The sequence below is a fragment of the Myotis nattereri genome, assembly GCF_964212035.1.
Source record: "Myotis nattereri genome assembly, chromosome: 4".
NCBI classification, from domain to species: domain Eukaryota; kingdom Metazoa; phylum Chordata; class Mammalia; order Chiroptera; family Vespertilionidae; genus Myotis; species Myotis nattereri.
The window spans coordinates 25,870,369-25,885,516 of record NC_138079.1 but is presented as its reverse complement, the minus strand read 5'-3'; the positions used below and the strand labels follow the sequence as shown (position 1 = coordinate 25,885,516).

Here is a 15,148-nt window from a genome sequence, read left to right as displayed (position 1 = left end):
AGGCAAGCATTCTAAGAGAAAGCAGTAAGAAGAATATGTGGGATGGGACCAACAATCAGCATTGCCAGCTTCAGGAAATCCAATCTTCCACAGGAGGGACATTCTCCAAACATAGGAATGTGTGCTAAAGTGCTGGTAGACATAAAGCATGATGAAAGCTCTTCATCACCTATTTCAGATTGACAGTGCTTGCCTCCTGCTCCACCCTTCTTCCCTCCTGTCTTTTCTGGCTTTCCTCTCCTTCCTGTCTTTCTTCCACCTGTGGAATATGGCACCAGGAGGAAAGGATAGCCTTAGACAAGGCATCAGGACTAGCCTCCCTCTCTCGCCACCTTTTGTGTGACTTTGGGCAAGATCCTGACTGCGGTGAATTCAAATGTCTATGCTATAAAATGAATGATTGATTATTCTATTAAACAACAAAAATTGATGTGTCTATTGTATGTCTTGAAAAGTGCAGGGTTGAGTATGAAATGCTTCTTTGTGTCCTCAAGCTCTTTCCTTTAGTGACTGCCAGAGCATCTTTCTATGGAGGCTCAGATGTCCTCCCGAGAACCTCAGCTCCAGGAGGGTGGGATTTCTCCACAGTGACTGCATGCAGTCAGTGCTCATGTTGCAATGGCTATAGCGCTATCTGGAACCAAAGATGTCTGGGTTGGAATCCAGGCTCTGCTGACACTGTGCCTTGCTTCACTCATATATAAAATGGAGATAAACATGGCACCTACTTAATTAGAGTTCTTATAAAGATTGCTTGGGAAAGCATTTGAGATACAGCAAGTGCCATCTAAGAGCTAGCTTTGATGATCAATAAATGAATGGCACAATAGGTCATGTCACCTGGTAATATCAGAGATCTGCATTATGCTGATTTGCAATGAATTCTTTTGGCAGAAAACGTTTTGTTTTTCTAATTTTGACAGTGATGTTACCAACTTCATTCAAAAGAATAAACACATGGACATAGTCAATAACGTGGTGAAAGCCTGGGGGTTGGGAAGCAGACACTGGATGGAGGGGGGCTAAGGGGAAGGAAATGGGAGACATCTGTAACACTGTCAACAATATAAATAAATAAATAAATAATAAAAATTAAAATGGTAAAACATTCCCAATAGGTTAAAAAAAAAAAAAAAGAACCTGTCAGTTACATTTAGTCACCATTCCTGGTTATATAAAAATAATTATAGAAACAAAGAAATAAAAGACACTTTAAAAAGGAAAGAAAAGAAAGAAAGGAAGGAAGAAAGAAAGAAAAGAGGGAGGCAGGAGAGTCAGAGCCAGAGAAGGAGATGTGATGAATGAAGCAGAGGTCAGAGTGATGCAATGGCTGGAGAAGCAATGAACCAAGGAATGTGGCAGCTTCTAGAAACTGGAAAAGGTCAGGAATAGATTCTCCCTTATACACTTCAGAAGGAACACACTCTGCTGACACCTTAATTTCAGCCTAGTGAGATCAAGTCTGAACTTCTGACCTCCAGAACTGTAAGATAATAAATTTGTGTTGTTCTCAGCCAAAGAGAATAGCCCTGGCAAGTGTGGCTCAGTTGGTTGAGCATCATCCCCTACATTAAAAGGTCACCAACTTGATTCCCGTCAGGGGAACCCAAATTACGGGTTCGAACTCTAGTTGGTGTATGTATGAGAGGCAACCAATCAATGTTTCTCTCTCCCCCTCTCCCTTCCTCTCTAAAATAAAAAACAATTAAAAAAAAAAAAGACTAAACAATGTGTGTGAATTGGGGACAGGTCTTTTGAAATGGCCTGGTTGATGCCTTGGAGACTCTATGAGATTGGAGATCACAAGGAAATAGGATCAATTGGAATAATTGGATTGAAGTCCTTTGAGGCAGAGAATAAATGAGAAAACCCAAGTTCTGCATATTTTTGCAAAAACTGCCACTGGAGACAACTGGCCCCTGGATCCATTGATTCAAATGCTCATGGGAGAATCATTGGCAGGTACAGTGCAATTAATTTCCTGACCGTCCATTATTGATAACCAACATCCCACCCCCCTCCCTTTCTCCTGTTCATGGCAGATTAGCCCAGACTCTCTGTAGACATTCCCTAAATATCCTGCTCCCCACCTCATCACTACTTGTGAACAGAGGAAGAGCTAGAGATCAGCGTGGTCCTTAGAGATTCTTTTATTTGACTAAATGTTCTTAATTCAATTGTCCTAATATTGTAAACTTAATCTCAGAAGGCTAATTTTTAGAGTTTGTTAACAATTTTTTAATTATAACTGTAATATATTCCTTTTCAGAATAATTGAAAATCAGATAGAAGAGAATAACTACAGCACGAAATAGAACCTCTACACCAAGCATGTCAAACTCACGGCCGACAGGCCGCATGCCACAGTTATAGAAGTGGAACATTCTAGAATTTTCTGGGATAGAAAAAGGAGGGTGGTTTACAAAGCACACAGGGAGAGAAACCAAGATGGCAGCATAGGTAATCACCTATACTTACTGCCTCTCACAACCACATCAAAATTACAACTAAATGGCAGAGCAACTACCACCCAGAACCATGGGAAAGCTGGCTGAGCATAAGTTCCACAACTAGAGAGGTGAAGAAAGCTCATTGAGACTGGTAAGAGGTCCGGAGGCGTGGAAAGTGCTGGCACCTAGATGTGCTGTTCTTTAAACCAGGAGGGAGATACAATCTCCTGCTTGCTCTGAACTCCAGGCTCTATGGGCCAGACTCTGGGGGACCCAGACACATACGGGGAAAAACTGGACTGTCTGACTTTGGGACAGGAACATGAGGGCGGCTTACTCTTAGAGGTGCTCACAGCAATCATTGTCAGGGTTAGGGTGGTGTGGGAACCCGGTGGAGAGGAGCTATGGGGGGAAAAAGAGGAACAACTGTAATAATCTGAACAATAAAGATTTATTAACACACACACACACACACACACACACACACACACACACACACAGGTCTTCTCATCACTGAAGTAAAGGTTCGGATGAATGGACCAGCCGTGGGCAAACTACGGCCCGCGGGCCAGATCCGGCCCGTTTGAAATGAATAAAACTAAAAAAAAAAAAAGACCATACCCTTTTATGTAATGATGTTTACTTTGAATTTATATTAGTTCACACAAACACTCCATCCATGCTTTCGTTCCGGCCCTCCGGTCCAGTTTAAGAACCCATTGTGGCCCTCGAGTCAAAAAGTTTGCCCACCCTGGTAGGCAGTGGTCGGCAAACTGCAGCTCGGCAAACCGCGGCTTGCGAGCCACATGCGGCTCTTTGGCCACTTGAGTGTGGCTCTTCCACAAAATATCGGCTCTTCCATAAAATATTGACTTCTGCGCGTGGACCACGAAGTTTCAATCGCACTGTACGTGCGCGCCCACGTGGTATTTTGTGGAAGAGCCACACTCAAGGGGCCAAAGAGCCGCATATGGCTCACGAGCCACGGTTTGCCGACCACGGGACTAGGGCATCAATTTTTAATCTTTTTCATCTTATGGGACACATAAACCATTTACTAAAATTCTGCGGCATACCAAAAAAATATTTTTTTTCCGATCTGACAAAAAAATAGGTATAATTTTTATTCATTCACACCAGGCAGCTACTGTATTGGCTATTGTCACGTTATTATTTGACAATCTAAGGGAAAAGAGGTCAGTGCCCCTGACTAAATAGTCAGGCATTCCATGTTTTAAAATTTTTTGTGGCACCCCATTGTGCCTGCCACAACACACTGGTTGAAAATTGCTGAACTAGAGGACTGTGGGGGGGGCGGGGGGAAGATGAGAATACCTACCTGTACTAATATCATTGTTTATACCATTTAATTCTTTTTCCTTCTAGTCTTTTTTCCTACACATAGTTTTATGTAGTTGCAGCTACAGTGTGAATATAATTTTGCACACTGCCTTACATTATGTAAATCATAAATATTTTCACTTGCTATATAATTTTATTACTATAAAGTTACTGCTGTATAATATATCCTCAAGTGGAGTGGGTATAATTTACTTAACACTTCCCCTCTAGTTGTAACTTTAGGTCGTTCCCAGTATTTAACTGACATATGGCTTTAGCCCTTCCAGAGCTGAAGAGAGATGCTGTGATAGGTAGATAAGATAATAAGATGACCACCATCTCATGTCGGTCAGTCCTATTTTGGCTTCTTGTCCTAGCATCAGTATTAATTGTGATCCTTTCACTCTCAAATTTATTGCATTCAGGCAATACATTTTATTAGCACCCTAGTAATAATTTCATTTGAAAATAAAGGCCTTACAGACAGCTCCTTCGGATTTCAGTTAAACCTTTCCCAAACCACACCAGATCACATCCCTGGGCCTCACCCAAGGTCAGCTGGTTCTGTGACAATGAGCACTACACCTGCGGAGGCTTTCGGGGCATAGACCTGGCAATGCAGTGTGCTGTTTGAGGCAGCTGGCCAACCTCAGCACAGGGCCTGGAGGCACAAGGACCAGGCTGTAGGTGGAAGCACATGGCTGAGCTGGGTCAGCGGCTGAGCCTCTTCAAAACTCAGTTTCTTCACCAATAAAATGGGACCTTTTCATATCCTTTCTCCCTCCACGTTAAAGGAACTCACAGTGCTTAAGAGACAGACTATATTTCATAGGTGATCTCTGCCTCTCACTATCACAGGGCTTGACCAGTCTAGACCGTGGTCGGCAAGCTGCGGCTCGCAAGCCACATGCGGCTCTTTGGCCCCTTGAGTGTGGCTCTTCCTTAGGAGCACCCTAATTAAGTTAATAACAATGTACCTACCTATATAGTTTAAGTTTAAAAAATTTGGCTCTCAAAAGGAATTTCAATCGTTGTACTGTTGACATTTGTCTCTGTTGACTAATGAGTTTGCCGACCACTGGTCTAGACCATGCATGGCAGCGGGCTTCCTGCAAACATTGACGCTTCACCAGTTCCGAGGTTGTTACAGCTTCTGAGGCTCTGAACATGCATTTTATGTGAAATTTTCACAGATGAAAATTTTCATCTTTCTTCTCAACCTATCTTTAAAATCAGAACTGGATAAAGCAGAGCCCCCAGAAAAGCATAGGCACCCAGTCAAATAGATCTTCAGGCGGCGGCAGCTGATATTCCATCACCAATCCCTGGTCTTGCCTGGGCCACTGCACTGCCCAGTTCCACCCACGAGAAAACAGCCTCTGCAGAAATGCATCTTTGTGTATAGTCACCTTTCCAGGGAACAGCAAGCCAGGGTGCAGACACCTCCTGCTCACTTGGCACAGATTGGGAGGATTCTGCTGACATCTGGTAGACAACCCCAGAAAACCAAACCCCAGACCCTTACTAGTGTCCGTCCACAGTGGCCTGAAGAGTTATTTTTCATAGTGGAATTTTTTAATAATTTGGAAAAGTGAAAATGATAAAAGCGGTTTTAAAAAATCATGGTGGCATCAGAATGAACACACGCGGCTGATGAACTTCGAGGCTCCCCAAATTGAACTCTAATCAGGAACAGTAGTGAAGTCAGAGTCCTGAGCCATTTAGCTTTATGGGGTAACGTTTTCCTATATTTCATAGGTGATCTCTGCCTGCCTCTCACCATCCCGGGGCTTGACCATGCTAGACCATGCATGGCAGCCTGCTTCCTGCAAACATTGACACTTCACCAGTTCCCAGGTTGTTCCAGCTCCTGAGGCTCTGACCATGCATTTTATCAGAAATTTTCACAGATAAAAATAAGTTTCAAGGGTTAAAGACAGAAAAGGAGGGAAGGAAGGAAAGCGTCCAGGCTGAAGGAGGCTCCCCTCCTCTCCTGCAGATGGTCAGCCATGGATACCCAGGACTCTGGAGTTCGCAGAGGGTCCTGTCCCCCGCGCTGAGCACCCACAGGCGCTAATGTTGGACGCGTTTCCCCGCATCCTTTCGGAAAGGAGTCAAAAAACAGTGTTTGGCTGTCCCCTCCCCTGGGGACCCATTTTCAGAAGGCAGGAGCCTACTGAGACAGAGGGTTAATTCGCATTACATTAACACTTTAAGGTTAACTCTAGCAGTGGTTCTCAACCTGTGGGTCGCGACCCCTTTGGGGGTCGAGCAACGCTTTCACAGGGGTCGCCTAAGACCATCGGAAAACACATATATAATTATATATTGTTTTGTGATTAATCACTATGCTTTAATTATGTTCAATTTGTAACAATGAAAATACATCCTGCATATCAGGTATTTACATTATGATTCATAACAGTAGCAAAATTACAGTTATGAAGTAGCAACAAAAATAATTTTATGGTTGGGGTCACCACAACATGAGGAACTGTATTAAAGGGTCGCGGCATTAGGAAGGTTGAGAACCACTGCTCTAGGGACTTTAAGAGGTTTGGGACCGGACCGGACCGAGCGGGAGGGATCCGGATTCCCACACCTTTCTCCCCGGTCACGATTCTTTGATCAGTCTTTATGGAAGCATCCAGCCACTGATAGCCTAGTCCCGGTCCCTGCAGGCTCAGGACGGCTGTGCGGGACATCGGGCTCCATCTGGTCCAAGGGAATTCGTAATCAGGCTGCTTTCCATGCTGCCCCACGCCGCTTCCCCTTTGGATTGTTCTAACGAGGTTAAGTGAGATCAGAGGCTCGGGCCGGGGGCGCATCGAGCCCGGTAAGGGCGGGAGGACCGAAGTCTGAGACAATCCCATTCGCGCGCTCACATGCCCCTTCTCCTGCTAGCACCCACCCGCGCCCAGGCTTCTGCCCGCAGGCTGGCCTCCCGCGCCCAGACCCCGCAGCCCACAGCCCGCCGGCCCGGCGCGCCGCTGTCTCCCCCCAGCGGCTGAGCGCGTGTCGCCGCGGGAGACGGGCGGCGGGAGAGTGGCGGGGCGGGGAGGCTCGGCGCAGGCAAGCCCGCGGCTCCGCCCTGCGCCCCCCCTCTCCCGGCCGGCAGGGCCTCCCCCTCCGCGCCGCGCTCGGCTCAGACGGAGCAGCAGCCTCTGCAATGTCAGCAGCCGCAGCGGCGGCGGCAACGCGAGCGGCAGCGGCCGGGGCCCCGCGGTAGCCGCCAGCGCGGCACGGCCCGGCAGGCGCTCAAGACGCGTGCCCGCTGCCACCTCGTTGCCTCCGGGGCGCTGCGAGCGTCTCTGCGCGCCCCGGCGCAGAGCTCCGACCTCAGGCCAGCCCGGCTGCGGCCACGCACAAAGGACCACGGACCCGGGCTCCGGGGGTCTGCGCCCAGGGACCAGCCCGGGGACAGCCAGCTACGCCGCGCCTTCTCCTCCCCTCCGCGCCCCGGGCGGCCGGAGTCCGAGCCAGAGCGGGCCCCGTCATATGACAGCGGCGATCCAGCGGCCGGAGAGCGCACCTGCTGCCTGCTCCGCTGCGCCACGGCAGCTGGTGCCCGGAGTGGCCCGCGCCGCGCCCCGCGCCCCGGCCCTCGGGCTCCGGCAGCAGGAGCCCAGTAAAGCCTCAAGCCGGCGCCGAGCCTAAAATGGCCACGCTGCTCCGCAAAATCGGGCTCATCCGCCTGCACAACCGGGACACCGAGGACCCCAAGCACCACCACAACCACCGCGGCGGCGGCGGCCAGCAGAGCGCGTCGCTGCGCGGCAAGGGCGGCGCCAAGAGCAGCGGCCACAAGCAGCAGCACCCCCCCGGGGGCTCGGGCGACGCCAGCCCCGGGCCGGGCAAGGGCAAGGGCAAGCGCGCGCCGGAGCTGGCACCGCGCGACAAGCCGCCGCAGCCGGCGGCAGGGGCGGCGGGGGCGCCGGGCGGCGGGGGGCCCCGGGAGCCGGCGACAGGCGCCAGGGCGGGGCCGGGCCCCACGGGGGCGGCGGCGGCGGCGAGCGGCAGCCTGATGCCCGTGGCGCGCCAGCAGCACTGCACGCAGGTGCGCAGCCGGCGACTCATGAAGGAGCTGCAGGACATCGCGCGCCTCAGCGACCGCTTCATCTCCGTGGAGCTGGTGGACGAGAGCCTGTTCGACTGGAACGTGAAGCTCCACCAGGTGGACAAGGACTCGGTGCTGTGGCAGGACATGAAGGAGACTAACACCGAGTTCATCCTGCTCAACCTCACCTTCCCTGACAACTTCCCCTTCTCGCCGCCGTTCATGCGGGTGCTCAGCCCGCGCCTGGAGAACGGCTACGTGCTGGACGGCGGCGCCATCTGCATGGAGCTGCTCACGCCGCGCGGCTGGTCCAGCGCTTACACGGTGGAGGCCGTCATGCGCCAGTTTGCTGCCAGCCTGGTCAAGGGCCAGGTAAGCGGGGAAGGGCTGGGGCGCGCGGCCCGTGATCCTACCCAGGGAGCTGGCCCCTTCTGCCATCTCGCTGCGGACCGGACTGCTATTGCGAGCGGGCCTCCAACCGGGAGACTCCGGGGACTTCCTGGAGCCTCCACTTCTTCCCCCAAAGCGTTATTATCCTTCCCTACTTTTCCACCCGGTCGCTCCTGATCCCCCACCCTGTCTCCGCAGCCGCTCTCCTCTTACTTCTTGTCTCTCCAGAATGCACTCTCCTGCTTTCTCACTTCTTGCCTTCTTCTTTTTCTCCTCTCCTTCTTACTCCCTCCCCTGGTGTCCCTCAGGTCTACCCTCTCTTCTCTGTCCTTTATCCTCTTCCCCACTCCTCCATCTATTCCTCTCTTTCCAGCCCTCCAGCCCCTCCCCCATCACCGCCTCCCTCTCTGCCTTTCCTCCTTGCCAGCCACAGTCTCCCCCACTCTCCTCTCTCCTCCCTCTCGCTTCACCACGTCTCCCTCCCCATAATGTCCTTAAAGGTGGAACTTTATGTGTAACGCAGGATCCAGATGTCCAACCTAGTTTACCACCCCACCACACACACACACATACGCACACACGCGCGTGCACACACACGGTTTCCTCCCCCCCCTTCTCAGGTGGGTGCCCTGCAGGTGGGGCGCTCGGCCCGAGGCCCAGACACCCTCTGCTGAATCTGCCCCCTGGCTCTGCTTGCTTTTCCTGAGCAGCAGCTAGTGTAAAGGTGAAAATTTTGCTCTTGAGAAATTTCACGGGAGAGGCAGAGGTGTGGTGTGAGTGCCTCCATAAGTAACAAGGCCAGACTTTGTCAAGGAAATGCCTGGTACCTGCCCTTTCCAGGACCTTCACCTCTGAGGTAGAGGTTCAAGGTCTTGGTTTCTCAGACCTGTTTCTTCCTTTGGTTTCCTCAGTAGTTAAATCTTGCATCAGGGCTAAAGATTTTTCACTCAATACTGAAATAAGGGACAAGTTTGATGGCTGTCTTCTCACCTATTGCACCAGATGGCAGCTTTACCGAAAAGAAACCCCAGAGGACTTGAGAGCGGAGAATGAATGGCTCTCCTGAAGTATGTTCCCACTTGGCTGCAGACAGGTGCACGAGGGTTTTATCTTCCCACATTAGGTGCTCCTCATCATATTCAAGTTGGTTGATGTTTTCCCGAATCAATATTAAATGTTACTGAATAAAATCATATGGGCTTCTTCTAGATTTATGAAGAATAACTGTTGTGTTTAGAAGACTTGAATGACCTCTATTTGGTCTTTTTACAGCCAGTGTATCAGAAGCGATCAGTCCCTCATCACCTTCCTCTGTCTCTTTCACTGCAGGATCTTTCACACTAATCAAATAATGCTTGTTCTGCCAATGTCACTAGAGCCAGAGCCCCTGGGATACCAAGCAAATAGCATCCTCACTCCAGTGGAGAAGGGCACTGAATTCTTGACTGAGGTCTGTTGTTACCAAGTAACTACCCTGCTAGTGCATCTTTTCTGGGGCTTAGGTTCTACTTAATTCTTGAGTTAGGAATAGGATGGATGTGGCAGGTCTGGAAAGACATCTCAAAGTGAGCGGGGTTTAACTCTTTAACGTCAGAGGTTCATTCTGAATCAATGCTGGCTCTGATGTAAGGTGCCTATGAATTGAGACAAGCCCCAGGGGTGGCTCAGGGGTCTCAGTTTATTTTTCAAATAGCATTTATACAAATTATGTGGGAGCAGATTTCGTAGAAATGCCTTTATTTATTGGTAATCAGAACTCTCTGGAGCAGTCCCCTACCTTTTTTTCGTTGTTCACAGTGAAGATGACTTTGGGGGTCAGGGGAAAAGGAATATCATTTTGTTTTATAGAATCACAGCACCACATGTTAGATTTGGAAGAGATCGTAGAGTCACCTGGACGCCAGCCTGCATTTTAAAAGATGCAGGAAGGTAAAGATCTCAAATGAAAACTAAGGAAGTCTTTTTAAAAAGAACAGCTTCTTAGTAAAGTGCTTTCCAAGTTTACGTTAATGCGATGAATAATAGTTCTGTTGGTGCCCATGTACTTCTTTTAAAATAGGCACACTCTTTTTATTGTAATCAAAATTGAAAGTCTTGCATACAGCTTGCAAGTCACAGACTTCAGTGTAGTTATCAATATTTTAGGTATTGATTTTAAAAATCTTTCCTAATTTAACTCGGGGTCCTTCACCTAGCATATTGTGTTACATTACCTATTCTAGTCCATTCAATATCTGAAATGAAGGTGAGAACTCAGCAAAGTTATTAAAATCCCAATCAGTTTCTTTGCTTTTTCCATGCTGATTTCAATATCCAAAAGGGAGGAATGAAGAATATACATAAACTATTCGAAATGCAATGTAAGAATGGGAGAAATGAAGTCATTAATGTTTCAGGATTCTGTGCACAAAAGTGTTTCAGGAACCTGAGCATTACTGTGCCTTTCCTACCTTTATGAATTCCCTGCCTACAGGTTGCTCATTGCAGCACCGTAGCTACCAAATTATTTCCATAGTACAAGGTAATAGGCTTTGGGGAAAATGCCTGATTAGGCATTCCAAGAGAACCAGCACTGCTACCAAACCAGTAATTACTTTAAAAGAACGAATCACTCATTCTAGTACATTCCTCCATCTGTTGGCATTTCTTTTCAGGGTTCGGTTTCTTAAGTGACAAAGTCAGAAAAAGCTCCTTTTTCTCTTTCACAATTGCTCACCTTACCTTTCTGAATGGAGGATACACCAAGTCGATTTTGTCTCATACCTTTAGAGAAATCGTAAAATAATATTGAGGGTTTCATTGGTAATATGAAAAGATAAGCTTAACCTTTTTGTGGACAAAATAAAAGTTGGGGTTTATCACACGATCTGATCAATTCAGTCATTTCACAAAGCCTTTACCTGACTTTTTGGCTCATGTTATCAAAATCTCTTGTGTGCCGCTGTATGGGTTGCAGCTGCTTTCAATGAAATCAGCATGAATTTCTTGTGTGCTGTATTCTGTGTGGAGAAAGCGACATACTTGCAGGCGTATTTGTCTGCTGTCCAGCATGAAGTCTCTTTTGACTAATAGAGACATTTTAGGTAACTCTTGCTTTTCTATAATTGGATGAAAAGCCCTGTACTTTTAAAATGAACTGCTGACAGTGTTCAAACTTTAGACCATTATTTTTACCCTTTATCATTTATTGAACCCAAAGGAGACAGTCCACCGCTCCCATAGATGATTTTTAACATTCAAAGCTGTAAGATGTTGGTCTTGAAACTAAAGTCAGATGCAACCAAAGGTAGAAACGACAGTGGACAGACTCTGGGAACCTGACATTGAAGGGCCCTGTCCGAAGTGCCCTGGAGCTCACCGGCTTGTCCTCCAGGTGTGAAGTCTGGGATAATTGGAGGACTGGACAGAGACCCTCTTCTTGCAGTTGTGTGAGCATAAGGTTTCACAAAAGCCACTTGAGGGAGCACTAACTTAGGATTCTTTTTCACATCTGCTCACATCCTGAGTGGCCCCTTTTTAATTAGCTAGATGTGGCCAGGGACAGGGGACCAGATGGCACTTGAAAGATGGTTCCTCAGTCCTCCTCTATCCCCTCAGAGCCAACCACAGGACTGGACTTGCCATGAAGATAATATTGATCAGGATAATAGCGGCAGCCACTAACAACTGCTGCATGCTCTTGGCCTGGTTCTGGACCAGCTAAGTAAGCAATTAGGCTATTTCACCTCACTTGGTTCTACTGTTTCAATGGTCAGTGTGCAGGTGAGGAAACTGCTGCTCCACGCAGTCAGGTAACATTAATACAACTTCATGTTCTAATACCAACCATGAGTGGCAAGGCCGTGAAAATCAACCCACACCAGCAAAAGCTTCAGGAATGACAGAGTCAAGCCCACCCACCTAAGCACTGGCACTCTCCAGGTAACCTCTGAATTGTGACCTGTTTGATGAGCCTTTTTGTCCGCAAAAGACAGATGTGCAGCCAGCTGTCAGCAGAAGACTGAGAACAGCAAGACTGAAGCATCCTCAGATCTCAGTGTTTGAATTAAAAATTGGTAAGTGGTGCCAGGACAGTTATGTTTGCCTGACACCACCAGTTTCTGAGGCTTTTGAGTAAAGTAAACTGGAAGATGTGGCCACTTGTCAAAAGGTGATGAGGAGGTAAAGGGCTCTCCAGATCACCTTGGTCATAACATATATCACTGATGTAGGCCTTAAAGGGATCTGTACCATGGGTGTCACTGGGAATCATGTGTGCACGCGCGCGCACACACACAGCCATCTTCAACACTTCTTCCAAAATACAAGGCCTAGAAACAGCATTTTACTTGTGACTGCAACATCTCCAGGTCTTATCAGAAAATATGATGAAGATGAACAGCGCTTTGGGTTCTTAAAATGTATGGGCTTCTAAACTGTTATAATTGACGTATGTGTAAAAACCCTGTATTAGTTTCCTAGGGCTGCTGGAACAAAATTCCACAGACTGGGGGCCTTCACCAACTGAAACTTATTGTATCACATTTCTGGAGGGGAGGGCAAAAGTCTGAGCTCAAAGGTGCCGGCAGGGCTGGTTCCTTCCCAGGGTGAGAGAGACTCTTCAGGCTTCTCATTAGCATGTAGACCGTCTTCTCCTTATATCGCTTCACATCTTCTTCCTTCTATTCCAGTGGTTCTCAACCTTCCTAATGCCGTGACCCTTTAATACAGATCCTCATGTTGTGATGACCCCCAGCCATAAAAATATTTTTGTTGCTACTTCATAACTGTAATTTTGCTACTGTAAACAATATGTAATTATATATGTGTTTTCCGATGGTCTTAGGCAACCCCTGTGAAAGGGTCGTTCTACCCCCAAAGGGTCGCAACCCACAGGTTGAGAACCACTGTTCTATTCTCTTCACATCTTCTTCCTTCTATTCATGTATGTGTCATAATTTCTTCTCATAAGGACCCTGATCATATTGGTTAGGGCCTACTCTCATCAATATGTTTAACTTAATTGCCTCCAAATACAGTCACGTTCTAGATAGGACTCCAAACATGAATTTTGTTAGGACCCAATGCAGACCCTAAGGAGCCCAAACAGGAACTCCTTAACCAGCTTAATCCCTTGTTTCTCTAGAGCAAGAGTGGGAACCTTTTTTCTGCCAAGAGGCATTTGGATATTTATAACATCATTCTCTGGCCATACAAAATTATCAACTTAAAAATTAGCCTGCTGAATTTGGTCAAACATTTAATTAACTCACCCCTAATGCCTTGGCAGGGCCAGACCAAATGGTTTCGTGGCCTGGATGTTCTCCACCCCTGCTTTAGAGGCGGTGCTGGTTTGCAGAGTAACGACAATGGAGGCAGTCGTGTGGACACAGGGCCACACTGAGGAGGTTCAGGAGGGCCAACCTGGAGTGGAACTTGGCACAGACAGATGGATTCCCCTTTAGAGAGAGGTTGGAGAACCTAGAGCGCAAACGGTGATAACCCCAGGTGAGCGACATGTGTGTGTTCACTCAGAGTGGACTTGAGGGGGTTCTATGAGTCACTGTGTGGTTTGTTCTGTGCCACGTGTAGGTAGGTAGTGGAAAGATTTACCCACCATGATGACTCTGCAGCTTGAGGTATCCAGGTGCTTGACTGTTCAGAGGAAAAAATAGCTTGTTCCGCTATCAAGTAGGACAGGCAGGAGGACACAGACAGGACTCTGCATCCTAAAATAGTCCCACGCCAACTTGGCGGCTGGCAGCTCTGCTCTCTGGTGCTGCTCCTCCCCAGGCTGGTGGGACAGTTACTAATAGTAGTGACTTGCTTTGCCCTGAGTTGCTGACTTCTGAGAATCTAAACTTGCCAGAAGAGGATGTAATGCATGTCTGTTTGCTCTTCTGATTTATATTAGGGGTGTGGGAGGTTTGGTTTTTTTTCTTTTTAAGGAACAGCACAGTTTGGGGATTGTGTGTGTTTGTTTCGTGGAAAATGCCACTATGGACAGAGTTAAAGTTCCATTTAAAGTCTGAGAGCCACAACCCAGTGTGTCCCTTCTCACCCCCAGGAACAGGTGTGTGTGAATTCAGAAAAGCAGCCTCAGGTATCATTTGGGGATGGCTAATTTTACTTATTTGTCAAAGCATCCACTAACAGTGGTCTCTTTGAGCCATATTTCAAAACTGAATTCTACTTTTTCACTGTGTTGATAAGGTAATGAGAAGGGAGAAGGAGGATGGGTGACAGGTCTAACTCCTTTCCTCTCTGTCAGTGGTTCTCGCCTGGTGGTAAATCAGGTGTCCTGGGGAGTGTTTAAATCATTCCAATGCCAGGGCCCTACCCTCAGAGATTCAGACTCCTGGATCTAAGATCAGGCCTGGTAGAGGCTTGTTGGAAAAGCTCCTCTGTGATTCTACGGGGAGGCCAGGATGGAAAAAGCCATGCTGGACCAGTAATTCTTCATCATTTCTGGTTCCACCATCTGGGATGTGCCCTCACACAGCAGCTGCAGCAGGGAGCCTAGGTGGTGGTGGGTATAATCAACCCCCCTAACCTTCCCCTCTCCACCTGTCAACCCTGATGGAGTGCCCTTGAAGCCCTGCCATCATAAAACCAAGTCCTTCCTCCCTGGACAGTATGCATAGACCAAAACAGGTGCGAACTCTGCAAAAGGACATGTGTTCAAAACAGGTCACTGGCTCTTCATTAGACACAGCTGGGAAGACTGGAGTACAAACCATCCAGAACTATGGATAGTCAGCTAATTCACATGGCAAAGTATGGGGTGCCTGCCATGTATCAGGCACTTGCTAGGCACAAGAGGGTGAATAGAGACACGTAAAGTGCCTGACACAGAACTGACTACCCAGTGGGGATAACGCAAACCCATTCATATGCCTTTGACACAGCAGGCAGCTTCACAGTTACAGTT

At 48.0% G+C, this 15,148-nt stretch overlaps 1 protein-coding gene across 1 annotated transcript in view; it reads left to right on the top strand.

The window, feature by feature from the left end:
- The first annotated feature begins 7,306 nt into the window (after positions 1–7,306).
- Positions 7,307–15,148, top strand: part of UBE2QL1 (ubiquitin conjugating enzyme E2 QL1) — a 34,462-nt gene continuing 26,620 nt past the window's right edge. Inside the window, exon 1 of the mRNA XM_081088781.1 lies at positions 7,307–8,220. Coding sequence (XP_080944907.1) covers positions 7,450–8,220 — 771 coding nt within the window. The 5' untranslated portion in view covers positions 7,307–7,449. The remainder of the gene's footprint in view (positions 8,221–15,148) is intronic.